Genomic DNA, 12750 nt, shown 5'->3' with positions numbered 1-12750 from the left:
AAAAATTCTATTGCAAGCGTTGAAATATCCAATTTAAATGCCTCGATTACAATCACACACGAGTTAAAGTCCTTGGTACAAGAAGAATAAGTTTCAAGGATCTTTTGTTTTTACTTTTAAAGAGACAAGCTAATCTTTGTGTGTATACAATTGCTATAAGGAAAGCTTCTTTAACTGATTTTACTTTACTACTCGTTGGTTTGTGCCAAGTGTTAGAGAATGAGAAACCTATTGTATGTTCTCAACTTTAAACAATCCATTAACGATTGAGGATTAATAATTAACTAAAATACATCTTTTTAAATATAACCAATCAATTACTTATATTACAAAATCCAAGGGATACGAGAAACACGAACAACTGGTGAATCATGAACATGAGGCCAAAGAGACGAAAATCTTCTATGCTATTCATTGAGTTTTCTCATTCACCACCATGAGATTCCTCCAAAGGTATCTTCCGCTAGCCATATCAACGAACATCCACAACCCATTCTCCATCTTGCTTTTGAGATTAAGTCCTTGTTTATCTTTATCCTTGGCTTCCACCGGTGAGTCGTCTGAGTTAAGTTCCGGCGAAGAATTCGCCGTCATCCACGCGAAATATCCGGCGAGTGCAACTGAGAAAAACACTAGTACGAACCTCAACGGACACATTTGTTCCTGATGGGAAAAGGGAAAAGAAGACGAAGGAGGAGGAAGAAGAAATCGGATTGGATTTGATCCTGGAAAGTCTGGTATTCGAAGAAGCAGAGTTAGCAAACAGAAGTTGAGGTATTTATAGGTTGTGCTTTGCGTTCTACACCGTCTCCATCTCTCTTCAAGAAAAGGAAACGCGTTTCTATATATTCCCTTTTCCTTTTGTTAGAACTCTATTTAAATATGGAAATATGATTCGCTTTATACGTATCTGTACATCTAGAAGCTAATATTTATATTTTTTTAAAAAATGAAAAAGTGAAATTTTGGTTTTATCAGTAACAAATTGAAATTTCAATATTTGTATTACAATAATCAAAAACCACAACAATTGTGACGTATCTAACGTATGATAACTTGACATTAAATATCCGACTTTTTATGGAAAAAAGAAGCTGGTGTTTAGTTGGACAAATTAAACTAAGACAGACATTGGAGTCTCGCGAACGTTAAGTAGCCGGTGTGACCTCTCGCCTCGCTACAGGGCCTAGCCATAACGACTGAAGTAGCATTTGAAGAGCTGTCAAGTGAAACGGCGCCGTCTTCTTTTGAACGGTGTTTTCTTTTGCAAGGTCTCAATCCTCCATTGTAATCGTCGTGACTCTCACCAATCATATTCCCAGTATCCACTTTCACTTCCTTCACTTCGTATGTTCTGAGAAGCACCTCGAACGTCCTTATTTCTGCAAAACTCAACACATCACACGCAAAAAAAACCCTGTATCAGATTGATTGAAACTCGCAAGAAACCAAGTTAGTATATGCTTATGACTTTCCAAGGCAAAAGAATGTCGAACTAGTTATCAAAGCAACCCAAAAGATGTGTGACTATTGATTGAATGTCGATGATATATATCAGGAAAAAGAGTAGACCAGAGATGGGAACTTAAGTGTAATCTATTCGGATAAACTTACCTATGAAATCTGATCTGAGGACTTCACAAGTCCGTTGTACTTGCTCGATGCAAGGTGAGAAAGAGCAGAGGACTCCATCCTCCTTTAACATCTTTGCTGCAGAAGGAACCGCGAGCCAAGGCTGTGGAAGGTCTAGAAACACTGAATCAGCCAAGCCTGATAGCTTCTCAGGGAACCCTTGTCCTTGAATGTCCCTAACCTCGACGGTCACTAAATTGCTGATACCCGTCTTCTCAAAATCTTCCCTGTTGCAAAGTATTAATGTAAAAGAAAAGATGCATAAAGAACAGAACTTTAATAAGAAAAAATCACAGCGAGGATACAGCTAAACATTGCGCAAGTTTCTACCTTGCAGAGGCAGCACGTTGCTCGTGAAAATCAAATGAATACACATGTCCAGTTGGAGCCACAGCTCGAGCAAATGAAGTCGAAAGCGAACCACTTCCCGTGCCTGACTCAAGAACTATACAGCCAGGCACAACTTCAAGATACATTACCACAAAGCTGATATCCGCAATGTAAAGAATCTGAGTCCTGTGGCTTAAAACCAGTGTCCATAGCTCGGGAGTGGGAGCCAACAGGTATACAAATTTACCCTTGTTGCTGAAAACTTTCGTCCCTAACGGCTTCCCGATCCAATCCGAGTGTTTATACACTCCAAAACGGTTCTGAAGCACATCGCCTTCGCTTACTACAACTGGTTTCATAACATCGTGTCTTTCGTAAACGATAACTAAGTCGCCATCTTCAATATATCTTTTGAAAGACACGGCTTTCTTTGACTCGGTTGGTAACATCTTGAGATTTGGAAATCACTTGTAGAATGCGACACAGCTTCTTTTCTGAAAATTCAAAGTCTCAGGTTAATTACAAAACAACAACACACTTTTTCTAAACAATGGATTCTCAAAAATCTAATCTAATTATCAATCCAAAGCTACGCAAAATTAAAAAGTAAACCACATTGATAATTAATCAGTTAGATAGAAGAGAAACATTAAGATCAAAGAAGAAAACTAGCTTCAGCAGTTAGTCGACTCTAAGCATAGGAATGAGCCGTAAAAAAAAAGTCCAATTCACGTTCCAAAAACCCCAAATTTCAACAAAGAGCAGAAATTTCTGACACAAGGGGTAAATATAAACTGGAACTTGTTCCAAAAAAATATATAAACAGGAAACAAACACAATAACCAGACAAAGCGACAGCTTTAATACGTAAGGAAGCAGAAAAAATAACACAACGATAGCGAAAACGACATAGAAATACTCACCAAGGAAAATCAAGCAGAGAAAGCTTAGAACTTGAGCTGACAATGGATTTGTGAGAACAAATCTGACCTGGCTAGAGAAATATTTTTGTAGGGTTTTCGCTTTCCTTTTTCAAATCAAAACTGGATATTGGAGCCGGTCCGGTCTGGGTTTATAACTTGTATGGGCCTATAGTTCGTTTTAATTTGGGCTCACTGAAATAATCTATGCGGTTCTCTTTTCTTTCTCTTTTTGCCGGAATCGTCTTTGAAGTTCTGGGCACGCTTGAGCAAAAAAACTTACCGAAGCTTTCGTATTCAGTGATCGAAGTTGAAAGAAAGAGAGCGGAGCCTCGGATGCTGAATAAGCTCACACGCGGCGGCTTGATGTACCGTGCCGGCGTCACCATGTTATCTTCGTCTACTTCTTCCTCTGCTGGTTTATCGCCTTCGTTCGTTTCTCCTCGGAATTCATGGAAGTCTCCGGGATTCCTCAGTTCCGGTACGTTCTCTGGTGGCGCTTCGAGGAATCGCGTCTCTTTTCCGGTTCAGTTTCATCGCGCTTCATCTGTTCGATGCTTTGCCTCTTCCGGCGGTTCTGATAGAATTCAGGTTCAGAACCCCATCGTTGAAATGGATGGTGAGATTCTTCGCTCAGCTATTGTTCTTTTGACCCACTAAATTTCAGCTGGTTGTGTATAAATTTATCAGTACCTAGTATTATAGATTAGCTTAGTAGCTGGGATGATATCTACAGTTTCATTTGCTTATGTTCCTTGCTAACGGAGAATGACTTAATTAGTTTAAATGTTGTGGAAATTCAGGCGATGAAATGACGAGGGTGATATGGAGTATGATAAAGGATAAAGTAAGGATGTGATTATCATCAAGTCCACACCATTTGATATTATTTCTTACAGAGCTCACACGTTGTTTTTTTTTTTGCAGCTTATTTTTCCTTATCTGGATTTGGACATTAAATACTTCGACTTGGGAATTCTGAATCGCGATGCTACTGATGACAAAGTTACTGTTGAAAGTGCAGAAGCAGCACTTAAGTAAGTGCTACTGATTCTTTGTAATTTCTTTGTTTTAGATTCTTTTGGTACTGTTTTGGGAATTTGTAACATTTTATGGCCTGAATTCAAAAAGTTAGTTTAGCAGACTCTTTTACCAACATATCATTGCCTTTTTTGTGGCCTAAATTCGATATTACTCTTTCTCTATTGTGAAATTAAGCTGATTTAGTGCTTAAACCTTTATTGTCTGCAGGTACAACGTTGCTATCAAATGTGCCACTATAACTCCTGGTTTGTGATGTCCTCTCATTTGCAATACAACATGCTGCCTTGTTCGCTTCAGAGGGAGCATTTTTTATCTTCCCTATGATATTTTTTTTTTGCAGATGAGGGTAGAGTGAAGGAGTTTGGACTCAAATCGATGTGGAGGAGTCCTAATGGAACAATCAGAAACATTTTAGATGGTCCGTTTCTATTTTACCGGAGAACAGAGCATGTTTTCAGAATAGATATTTCTTAGTTAAATTGCTTTGCAACTTTTTATTCATTAGTTTGCAGGTTCTTTGGACGTTTTCAATTTTATTTAACATGATGTTCAATATTTTCTAGGAACTGTTTTCCGTGAACCTATCATGTGCAGCAATATCCCTCGGCTTGTTCCTGGTAAATTATCTTGCCTTGTTATCAATGTGTGTTCCGATCTGTATTTAAATACCACATGAGGACTCCAATCTCTTTGCCTTTACAGGTTGGAGTAAACCTATATGTATTGGTAGGCATGCCTTTGGTGACCAGTATCGTGCCACTGATACAGTAATTAAAGGGCCAGGAAAGTTGAAAATGGTTTTTGGTAAGGTCATACTAACTAGATTTTATCAAATAATAGAGATTCTTCAATCATGTATTGCAGATTGTAAGTGTATATATTTCATTGTCAAAATAAATAGTCCCAGAAGATGGGAATTCACCTGTGGAACTAGATGTACATGATTTCAAAGGACCAGGTGTGGCTCTTGCTATGTATAACGTAGATGAGGTTTGTCCCTTTCATTAACTGGTTTTAGTGTTCTTCACTCTAAATTGTGAAGATTGTTTTATTTTGTAATAACCGTGCTGTGGTTTGTGACATGCCAGTCAATTCGAGCTTTTGCTGAGTCATCTATGGCGATGGCACTTGCTAAGAAATGGCCACTCTACTTGAGCACCAAGAACACAATTCTCAAGAAATATGATGGCAGGTTTGTTTTTATTTTCTTAGAGATTTTCAAGTTCCGATTTTGCGTAAGTGAGCTGCTCTAAATTTTGGTGGAACAATACAGGTTCAAGGATATATTTCAAGAAGTTTATGAGACGAATTGGAAGCAAAAGTTTGAAGAGCACTCAATATGGTTAATATATATTTTCTCATATCTACTTAAAATATGCTTTATGCTTCCTCTTTCTTTTCATACTTGGTAAAGGTAACATGTAAGTGGCATTGTTGTTTTAGGTATGAACATCGGTTAATCGATGACATGGTGGCTTACGCAGTAAAAAGTGAAGGTGGATATGTCTGGGCTTGCAAAAATTACGACGGTGATGTTCAAAGCGATCTTCTTGCCCAAGGTATAAATTCAAAACCCCAATTCTTGAAATGTTATTTGTGTATTGATTAAGCCAATAGCATACGTAACACTTCTTGTTTACTTCTTCTAATGTAGGGTTTGGCTCGTTAGGCCTCATGACCTCCGTTTTGGTTTGTATCGTAAACCAAAAGCCAATAGTTAGTTTTCTTTGCAAATTAAAGTCTTTTACATAATATGTTTTTGTTCAGTTGTCCTCTGATGGGAAAACACTGGAGTCGGAGGCGGCTCATGGAACCGTAACTCGGCATTTCCGACTGCATCAAAAGGGTCAAGAAACCAGTACAAACAGCATCGCCTCTATATTTGCATGGACACGAGGCTTAGAACACAGGTCTCTAGCTTATTTCACGCATTGCTTTTATTGTCTGCTTTGGGATTATAGCAAGATGACCTAACAGAGTTCTGCGTTTCTTAATGCATTTTCCTATCCACTTGCACGTTCTTGTGACATGTAATCTACTTTCTCTTGGTCATCATTTTGATGGACTCTTCCCTTTTTGCTTCTCTAGGGCGAAACTCGATAAGAACGAAAAATTGCTGGATTTCGTCAAGAAGCTCGAGTCGTCGTGTGTAAACACTGTTGAGACAGGGAAAATGACCAAGGATCTTGCCCTTTTAGTACACGGTCCCAAGTAAGTATCATTTCCTTTTGCTCACTAGAAGCAGCCTTTCCATTACAATCTGGTCGTTTGCATGAAATACGAAAGAGCTTAAAATTTCTTGATTAATCAAACCAATCAACCCGAACTGGAACCCATAATGAACTTGAATCAAAACTGAACCGGAAAAGCTGAAGAATTTGCTGGAAAGTCTTCAAATTAAGCTTGCGTTACTGGTCAGATTTTTTGTTCCTGATGGTTTGATACTTTTGACTGCAGGGTGAGTAGGGATTCGTACTTGAACACTGAAGAGTTCATTGATTCAGTAGCCTCCAATCTCCGGTCACAGCTCAATTAGTGTCTACTGTTGTCTGACAATTTCCGCGAACAATACAAAAATAAAGCGCGCCATAATTTCATATTAAACCACACAAAATAATATTGGCGGGTCGATGAGACTCTTTGGAAAAACACGATTTTGTTTTTTGTTTTTAAGAATCGAGTGCAATATATATTTAATCGTTCTTATCAAACATGTATTTCATTTTATACATACAAAAATTGAATTTCCCAGGGTTAGAATTATAAGAAAGAATAAGAATTTGGACCTTTGATAATTAAACTAACGGCATATTCGAAGAACAAATCACCTTCGTCACTAAAAGAGATCATAGGCGCCGGTTTAATTGTTGCGAAGATTGTAACAGAATCGTACCGGACCGGGATCGCTAAAACCCTTCTCTTTTGTTTTGGTTTTTTGTTGTCGTTGTCGGCTCAGTCTCACCGGTGCGTTAAACCTTCGCTTAAGCACTTTCCGTTCTCCCTCTCCTCCGCATCGCTCTCTGTGTATGTGTAATGTCATCGATTGTGAGTCGAGCTAGGTCAACTTCTCTTCCGAATTTCCTCGCATGGCGTGCTTTGGGCTTTCGCACCATCTGCTCCGGCCGCCTGGGCTTCGCGCCGTCTGATCCAGGCTTGCCGGCCACCGCAGGAACCAAAATTTTGGAATCTTTTAAAGAGGAATTCGAAGTCGGATCTCGCGTCGTCACTCTCGAGACGGGGAAAATCGCCCGCTTTGCCAATGGTTCCGTTGTGCTCGGCATGGACCAGACCAAAGTTCTCTCTACCGTTACTTGTGCTAAGACCAACGAGCCTCGGGATTTCTTGCCTCTCACCGTATGTTACGAATTCTTTTCACCATTTCCATTTCGTTTCCGATTTTTTGAAGCTATTGTGGTTGTATGTATATGTGGAATCATTTGAACTAATCTATGATCTATGAGGAATTAGAAATGGTATAGAAATGTTTGGTACCTTTATGTTGTAAGTATTTGTAGAATTCTCTGAGGAATCTGTGATCTTCCCACAAGAGATTGTCTTTTCATTTCTATAGCTTTCTACTGTAATGGGTTCACTCAGATATGGTGTTTTGTTTAAACTGATGTTTATGAAATACTTGTTGGAAACTCGTTTGTGATATACTCTCAGGTTGACTATCAAGAGAAGCAATACGCGCAAGGCTTGATTCCAAATTCGTATATGCGAAGAGAAGGTGCACCAAAAGAGCGGGAGCTGTTATGTGGCCGGCTCATTGATAGGCCAATTAGACCGTTGTTTCCTTCAGGGTTTTACCATGAGGTTCAGGTATGAATTTTTTCCAATTCGCTAGGAAATATATCTATGTAGAAGTATTTTTTGGTATCTTTATCTGCAAATGTTGTCATGTGCAGATAATGGCAAGTGTACTATCGTCAGATGGCAAGCAAGATCCAGATATACTGGCAGCTAACGCATCATCGGCTGCGCTCATGCTATCGGATGTTCCATGGGGAGGGCCCATTGGAGTCATTCGATTAGGAAGGATAGGTGGCCAAATTGTTGTCAATCCAACTATGGATGAGGTAAAAGGCTGTATATATAACACCACAAAATTTATAAGTCGTAGCTTCCTTCTCATTTGTTGTAGTTTTTTGTGTGGTCAAACTGTAGCTTAGCTCAAGTGATCTCAATTTGATATACGCTTGCACAAGGGACAAGACTATGATGATTGATGTTCAAGCCCGTGAAATCTCAGAGAAAGATCTAGCAGCGGCTCTGAGGCTAGCTCATCCAGAGGTGTGTTTGACAACTTTATTGGATTTTCTAGTGCAATGTAATATTTGATATAGTCTAATTTCTTTGTGTACACAGGCTGTTAAGTACATCGATCCCCAAATAAGATTGGCTGAAAAAGCTGGGAAACAAAAGAAGGAGTACAAATTGTCCATGCTTTCTGAGAAAACTTTAGAAAAAGTGACTGACTTGGCTGCAACGCGTATTGAATCCGTCTTTACTGATCCTTCATACGGCAAGGTGCGTGCTGACTTTTTTTCTGCCTAAAAAAATATGAATTTCACTTGGCCTAATAATATTATGCATACAGTTTGAACGTGGAGAGGCTCTAGATAACATTGGAAAAGATGTGAAAAAAGTATTTGAAGAAGAGGGCGATCAAGAAAGCTTGAGCATCCTTCCAAAGGCTGTTGATACAGTGAGAAAGAAGGTAACCTTTGTAAATTAACATTTGGAAATATGCTCTTGTTCACCTTTGCTTTTCTTTTTTTTTGGCTCATCCTGTTCTGGAAACGTGACATAGAACTTAGTACTTGAATCATTATATTAGATATGTTTCATTATGGAATTGCATATCAAATCACTTCTCTGTCCTATAGAAACCAGCATCTGCTATGTTTTTTGGAAATAGATTGTCGTTTCGTTGATAGTTGAGATGCTCTTTTTCACTTTGAGATGCATTAAGACTTGTTGATCTTAGACTTTCAGCGATGGCATAAAAAGTCACAAGTAATGTGTAATGGGCTTTTGCATTTGTCCTTTTGTTCGCTGTCTTACTACTTTGTCCCTTAAACTGAAATGTCAGGTAGTCCGTTCAAGGATGATATCAGATGGATTTCGAGTCGACGGGAGACATCTTGATGAAGTTAGGCCCATCTATTGCGAATCGCATTACCTACCTGGATTGCATGGGTCAGCACTTTTCTCACGTGGAGATACACAGGTTCGTGCTGAAACTTCAGTTGCAGAGTGTATGGTATAATTTTTATACCATGACTCATAAATGAGTTGCTTTGCTCTTACGAAGCTTAGTTTCACCTTTTTGGTCGCTTCAAAAGTGGTATACCAGAAGTGTAGGAGACAAGCTAAATATTTCAATGCATTTGAGAAGTCCTTTAATATGTTTCGTACATGTGTTAAAGGTGCTTTGTACTGTCACACTTGGAGCCCCAGGAGATGCACAAAGCCTGGATTCTGTTGTTGGCCCCCCGAAAAAGAGATTTATGCTTCACTACAGCTTTCCTCCGTATTGTACAAATGAAGTCGGAAAACGAGGAGGCCTTAACAGGCGTGAAGTTGGTCATGGTATATCTTGTGGTTTCTTTTCTCACATTGCGTGTCATAATCCTTGGTAACTTTTTCCAAAAAAAGTATTGCTGATGTACATTGTACCATTGATTTTCTTTATCTGGTCGGGGATATCAACTTTCTTTATAGCTTATAATGGAACAATCGGTGCATCTCTGTGGTCTCGTTTTTAGAGTTTATGTTTTAGACATGTTGGTGTTTTTCTGTTATCTAAAATCAATTTTCTGTGCTTGATTCTTTTTAATATTTTTGTAGGAACACTTGCTGAGAAGGCATTGCTAGCTGTCTTGCCCCCTGAAGAGGCTTTTCCTTATACTGTTCGTATAAATTCAGAAGTGATGTCCTCAGATGGCTCCACGTCTATGGCAAGCGTTTGTGGAGGTGATTACCTCATTCACCCACAAGTTTTTTTGTTTCTTGCAACGTCTTAAGTTCATAATGAAAAGATATGTGTCTCAGGTAGTATGGCTTTGATGGATGCCGGAATTCCTCTTAGAGCTCATGTTGCAGGTGTCTCCGTTGGTCTTGTCACTGACGTTGATCCATCAAGTGGAGAAATTAAAGATTACCGTATAGTAACCGATATATTGGTGGGTTTCTTCATGTTTCTTCTGTGATTAAAGACTACCGTATAGTAACCGACGTTGAGCTCATGCTGCTTTTTCTTTCCTCTTGTTTATTGTGTGATTGATCTGTGAAGCAGGTTAGTATTTTAATGATAGGCGAATGTATCACATCCAGTCCTAAGAACTATTCTTACTTTAGCATTTCCTTGCGTGCTTCTTATTGATCATTTAACATTTGTCTCCAGACCCATAAGTATTATTAAGTTGCTGAATGGATTACATTGCTTTCACAGGGTTTGGAAGACCATCTCGGAGATATGGATTTCAAGATTGCCGGCACACGAAATGGTGTGACAGCAATTCAATTGGATATCAAGCCAGCTGGAATACCGTTAGATATTGTTTGTGAATCATTAGAAAATGCACGTGAAGCCCGCCTTCAGATTCTTGACCACATGGAGAGAGACATTAATTCCCCACGAGACCAAGATGGGGCTTATTCCCCTCGTCTAGGTTACTTTCCCACTTGTTTTTTTTTTTTTGCTAACTTTAGGTAATAAAACTTCCCTTGTTCAAACTGAAATTATGTTAGTCTTGCAGCAACTTTGAAGTACACCAATGATGCACTTCGTAGCTTGATCGGACCTATGGGTGCCCTCAAGAGGAAAATTGAAGAGGAAACAGGTAATTTCTTGACTTGGACTTTAACCGTCAAACTTTCTTTCGTTTGACCTTCTAACGATATGGAATTAAAGATTTCATTTTGAAGTTAAAGTGACAGATGCTATAAAGAAAGTACTCTTTTGAAATGAAATTTATAAGCTTATGAATGATATCCACTTGGTTTTATATAGTTTGATTTAAAGCTTTTCTTCTGATAAATAAGTTTCTGTTATTTAGGTGCAAGATTGTCTATTGATGATGGAACATTAACTATTGTTGCCAAGAATCAGGCTGTGATGGAAAAGGCTCAAGAAAAGGTATCCTATCAGTCAACTCAGCTTGTAATTGAATTTAACAGAGGATGTTGCAGAGATTTGATTTAAATATTGTCCTTAGGTTGACTTCATCATTGGTCGTGAAATAGTTGTTGGTGGTGTGTATAAAGGCACGGTGACCTCTATAAAAGAGTACGGCGCATTTGTTGAGTTCAATGGTGGCCAACAAGGCCTATTACATATGTCTGAGTTATCTCATGAACCGGTAAGCTTTCCCATAAAGTATGGTTTTCTCTGTGTTCTTCTTGAAGATTGACAGTCTCAGAGTTTTTTTATATCTTTTCATTATTCTAGTCAATTTTTAGTTTTAACCTACTATTATCTTATGCAACCTTCCAGGTCTCCAAGGTTTCAGATGTATTACATATTGGCAAGTACATTACTATGATGTGCATTGACACTGATGTCCGCGGTAACATTAAATTATCACTCAAAGCACTGTTACCCAAACCCGAACGGAAACCAGTATGTAATCCTGAAAAAAACACGGTGGTGGAAGAGTCGTCTACAGTGTCCATAGAAACGTCTAGTGTTGGAGAGACAGTTGCAAGCATGCCCAGTGTTGTAGAGACACCTCAGAAATCTAAATTAGCAGTTCCTGCAGTTGTCATCCGTACTGCTGTGGAATGTGATGAGGCAGAGAAATCTTCTCCTGTGGACAAGAACACCAAACCCAAACGTGCTACGACACAGAAACCAGACCGGAAACTCAAATCTACTGCCTCTAAACAGACTGCGATGCAGAAGGAAAAGGTGGTGCTCGAATCCACTGCTCCAGAAGAAACTCTGGCTATCTGTGGCGAGACACTGAAGCAAGACGAGAAATTCGAATCCACTTCTGCTGACCTAGTATCATCTTCAAAAACTAAGAAATCTTCTAGGAAGGAGAAACAAGCAGAGAACGAAAGTGAAGAGAGTGCATCGATTAGTCCCCGGACACTGAAAATAGGAACAGAAATGATGGCCAAAGTCCACCAGGTTCGAACCCGTGGATTGGTTCTTGATTTAGGTGGTGGAATCCGCGGGATGTACAAATTCGAGGTATTTTTTTAGACCTTCCACTTTTGACTCCCTTCTCCCATATACTTGAATACTTACATTATCGTATCGTTTGCTTACTACTACTACTATACACGAGTACAGGGCGATGAAGAGACAGAGTTTGATATTGGAGACGCATTGAAGGTGAAATGTACAAGTTTTACTTCAAAAGGAATCCCTGTGATGGCTTTGGTTGACGACGAGGAGGTTTAATATGGTAAGCTATCTTTTCTCTTGAGAAGTTTTTGATACGTTGAGGAGAGTACTACAGAAGAAAGAAGGAGAAGGAAAGCGCGTGAAGAAGTGAGTGGCGCGTGAAAAATATAGTTGGCCTTGGTTCGGTTTAGTTGTAATACCCGGTGATTTTGGCGTGCCGTTTGTTTCTCTTAATTGATAAACCGTTATGGTGACGTATGATGATGAGTTAGGAAGTTATGATAGGTGCGTAACGTGAGTTTCATACTCTTTGTCCCATTTATGCAAAAATACAAAAGTACGAAACTATGAAGCTAAAGCTAAAAATATCAAGAAGAAATTGATGTTAAAGATAGATTGATGTAAGCCACAACATCGGCACGATATTTTGTTGAGTTAGCCAACAAAAATTTAAGGTTTATTATC

At 39.0% G+C, this 12750-nt stretch overlaps 4 protein-coding genes across 4 annotated transcripts; 2 read left to right on the top strand and 2 right to left on the bottom strand.

Moving 5' to 3' along the window:
• Positions 1–402: 402 nt before the first annotated feature.
• LOC18017712 lies at positions 403–657 on the bottom strand. Its single transcript, XM_006399910.2, has one exon. The coding sequence runs from the start codon at positions 655–657 to the stop codon at positions 412–414; it is 246 nt and encodes an 81-aa protein (XP_006399973.1). The 3' UTR covers positions 403–411.
• A 316-nt stretch (positions 658–973) lies between these two features.
• Positions 974–2955, bottom strand: LOC18017711 (tRNA (adenine(58)-N(1))-methyltransferase catalytic subunit TRMT61A). The gene is made up of 4 exons (XM_006399909.2): positions 2886–2955; positions 1963–2456; positions 1615–1859; positions 974–1382 (listed from the first exon to the last, which is right to left on the bottom strand). The coding sequence occupies exons 2-4, from the start codon at positions 2409–2411 to the stop codon at positions 1120–1122; spliced, it is 957 nt and encodes a 318-aa protein (XP_006399972.1). The 5' UTR covers positions 2412–2456; positions 2886–2955; the 3' UTR covers positions 974–1119.
• A 93-nt stretch (positions 2956–3048) lies between these two features.
• Positions 3049–6637, top strand: LOC18017710 (isocitrate dehydrogenase [NADP], chloroplastic/mitochondrial). The gene is made up of 15 exons (XM_006399908.2): positions 3049–3501; positions 3686–3729; positions 3810–3919; positions 4134–4171; positions 4267–4344; positions 4490–4543; positions 4629–4730; positions 4828–4916; positions 5015–5118; positions 5200–5268; positions 5370–5485; positions 5581–5615; positions 5694–5836; positions 6015–6137; positions 6384–6637. The coding sequence occupies exons 1-15, from the start codon at positions 3090–3092 to the stop codon at positions 6460–6462; spliced, it is 1596 nt and encodes a 531-aa protein (XP_006399971.2). The 5' UTR covers positions 3049–3089; the 3' UTR covers positions 6463–6637.
• A 243-nt stretch (positions 6638–6880) lies between these two features.
• On the top strand, positions 6881–12630 carry LOC18017709 (polyribonucleotide nucleotidyltransferase 2, mitochondrial). Its single transcript, XM_006399907.2, has 16 exons — positions 6881–7280; positions 7593–7748; positions 7835–8005; positions 8094–8219; positions 8295–8456; positions 8527–8646; positions 9022–9159; positions 9359–9521; positions 9780–9905; positions 9984–10114; positions 10384–10603; positions 10691–10774; positions 10991–11070; positions 11150–11293; positions 11428–12129; positions 12232–12630. The coding sequence occupies exons 1-16, from the start codon at positions 6960–6962 to the stop codon at positions 12340–12342; spliced, it is 2955 nt and encodes a 984-aa protein (XP_006399970.1). The 5' UTR covers positions 6881–6959; the 3' UTR covers positions 12343–12630.
• The last annotated feature ends 120 nt before the right edge of the window (positions 12631–12750 follow it).

This window comes from Eutrema salsugineum, unplaced genomic scaffold (assembly GCF_000478725.1).
Source record: "Eutrema salsugineum unplaced genomic scaffold, Eutsalg1_0 scaffold_2, whole genome shotgun sequence".
Lineage (NCBI taxonomy): Eukaryota > Viridiplantae > Streptophyta > Magnoliopsida > Brassicales > Brassicaceae > Eutrema > Eutrema salsugineum.
This window is presented reverse-complemented; position numbering and strand designations above follow the sequence as displayed.

What these genes read in the sequence shown, in the direction of transcription:
- LOC18017710 (XM_006399908.2), top strand. Translation starts at nt 3,090, where the DNA reads ATGCGGTTCTCTTTTCTTTCTCTTTTTGCCGGAATCGTCTTTGAAGTT. An exon ending in CTATGTATAACGTAGATGAG is followed by an intron (nt 4,917 to 5,014) that starts GTTTGTCCCTTT and finishes GTGACATGCCAG; the next exon opens with TCAATTCGAGCTTTTGCTGA. An exon ending in ACACGAGGCTTAGAACACAG is followed by an intron (nt 5,837 to 6,014) that starts GTCTCTAGCTTA and finishes TTGCTTCTCTAG; the next exon opens with GGCGAAACTCGATAAGAACG.
- LOC18017712 (XM_006399910.2), bottom strand. Translation starts at nt 657, where the DNA reads ATGTGTCCGTTGAGGTTCGTACTAGTGTTTTTCTCAGTTGCACTCGCC.
- LOC18017709 (XM_006399907.2), top strand. Translation starts at nt 6,960, where the DNA reads ATGTCATCGATTGTGAGTCGAGCTAGGTCAACTTCTCTTCCGAATTTC. An exon ending in GGTTTTACCATGAGGTTCAG is followed by an intron (nt 7,749 to 7,834) that starts GTATGAATTTTT and finishes TGTCATGTGCAG; the next exon opens with ATAATGGCAAGTGTACTATC. An exon ending in GTATAGTAACCGATATATTG is followed by an intron (nt 10,115 to 10,383) that starts GTGGGTTTCTTC and finishes TTGCTTTCACAG; the next exon opens with GGTTTGGAAGACCATCTCGG.
- LOC18017711 (XM_006399909.2), bottom strand. Translation starts at nt 2,411, where the DNA reads ATGTTACCAACCGAGTCAAAGAAAGCCGTGTCTTTCAAAAGATATATT. An exon ending in CAACGTGCTGCCTCTGCAAG is followed by an intron (nt 1,860 to 1,962) that starts GTAGAAACTTGC and finishes ACTTTGCAACAG; the next exon opens with GGAAGATTTTGAGAAGACGG. An exon ending in CCTCAGATCAGATTTCATAG is followed by an intron (nt 1,383 to 1,614) that starts GTAAGTTTATCC and finishes TGAGTTTTGCAG; the next exon opens with AAATAAGGACGTTCGAGGTG.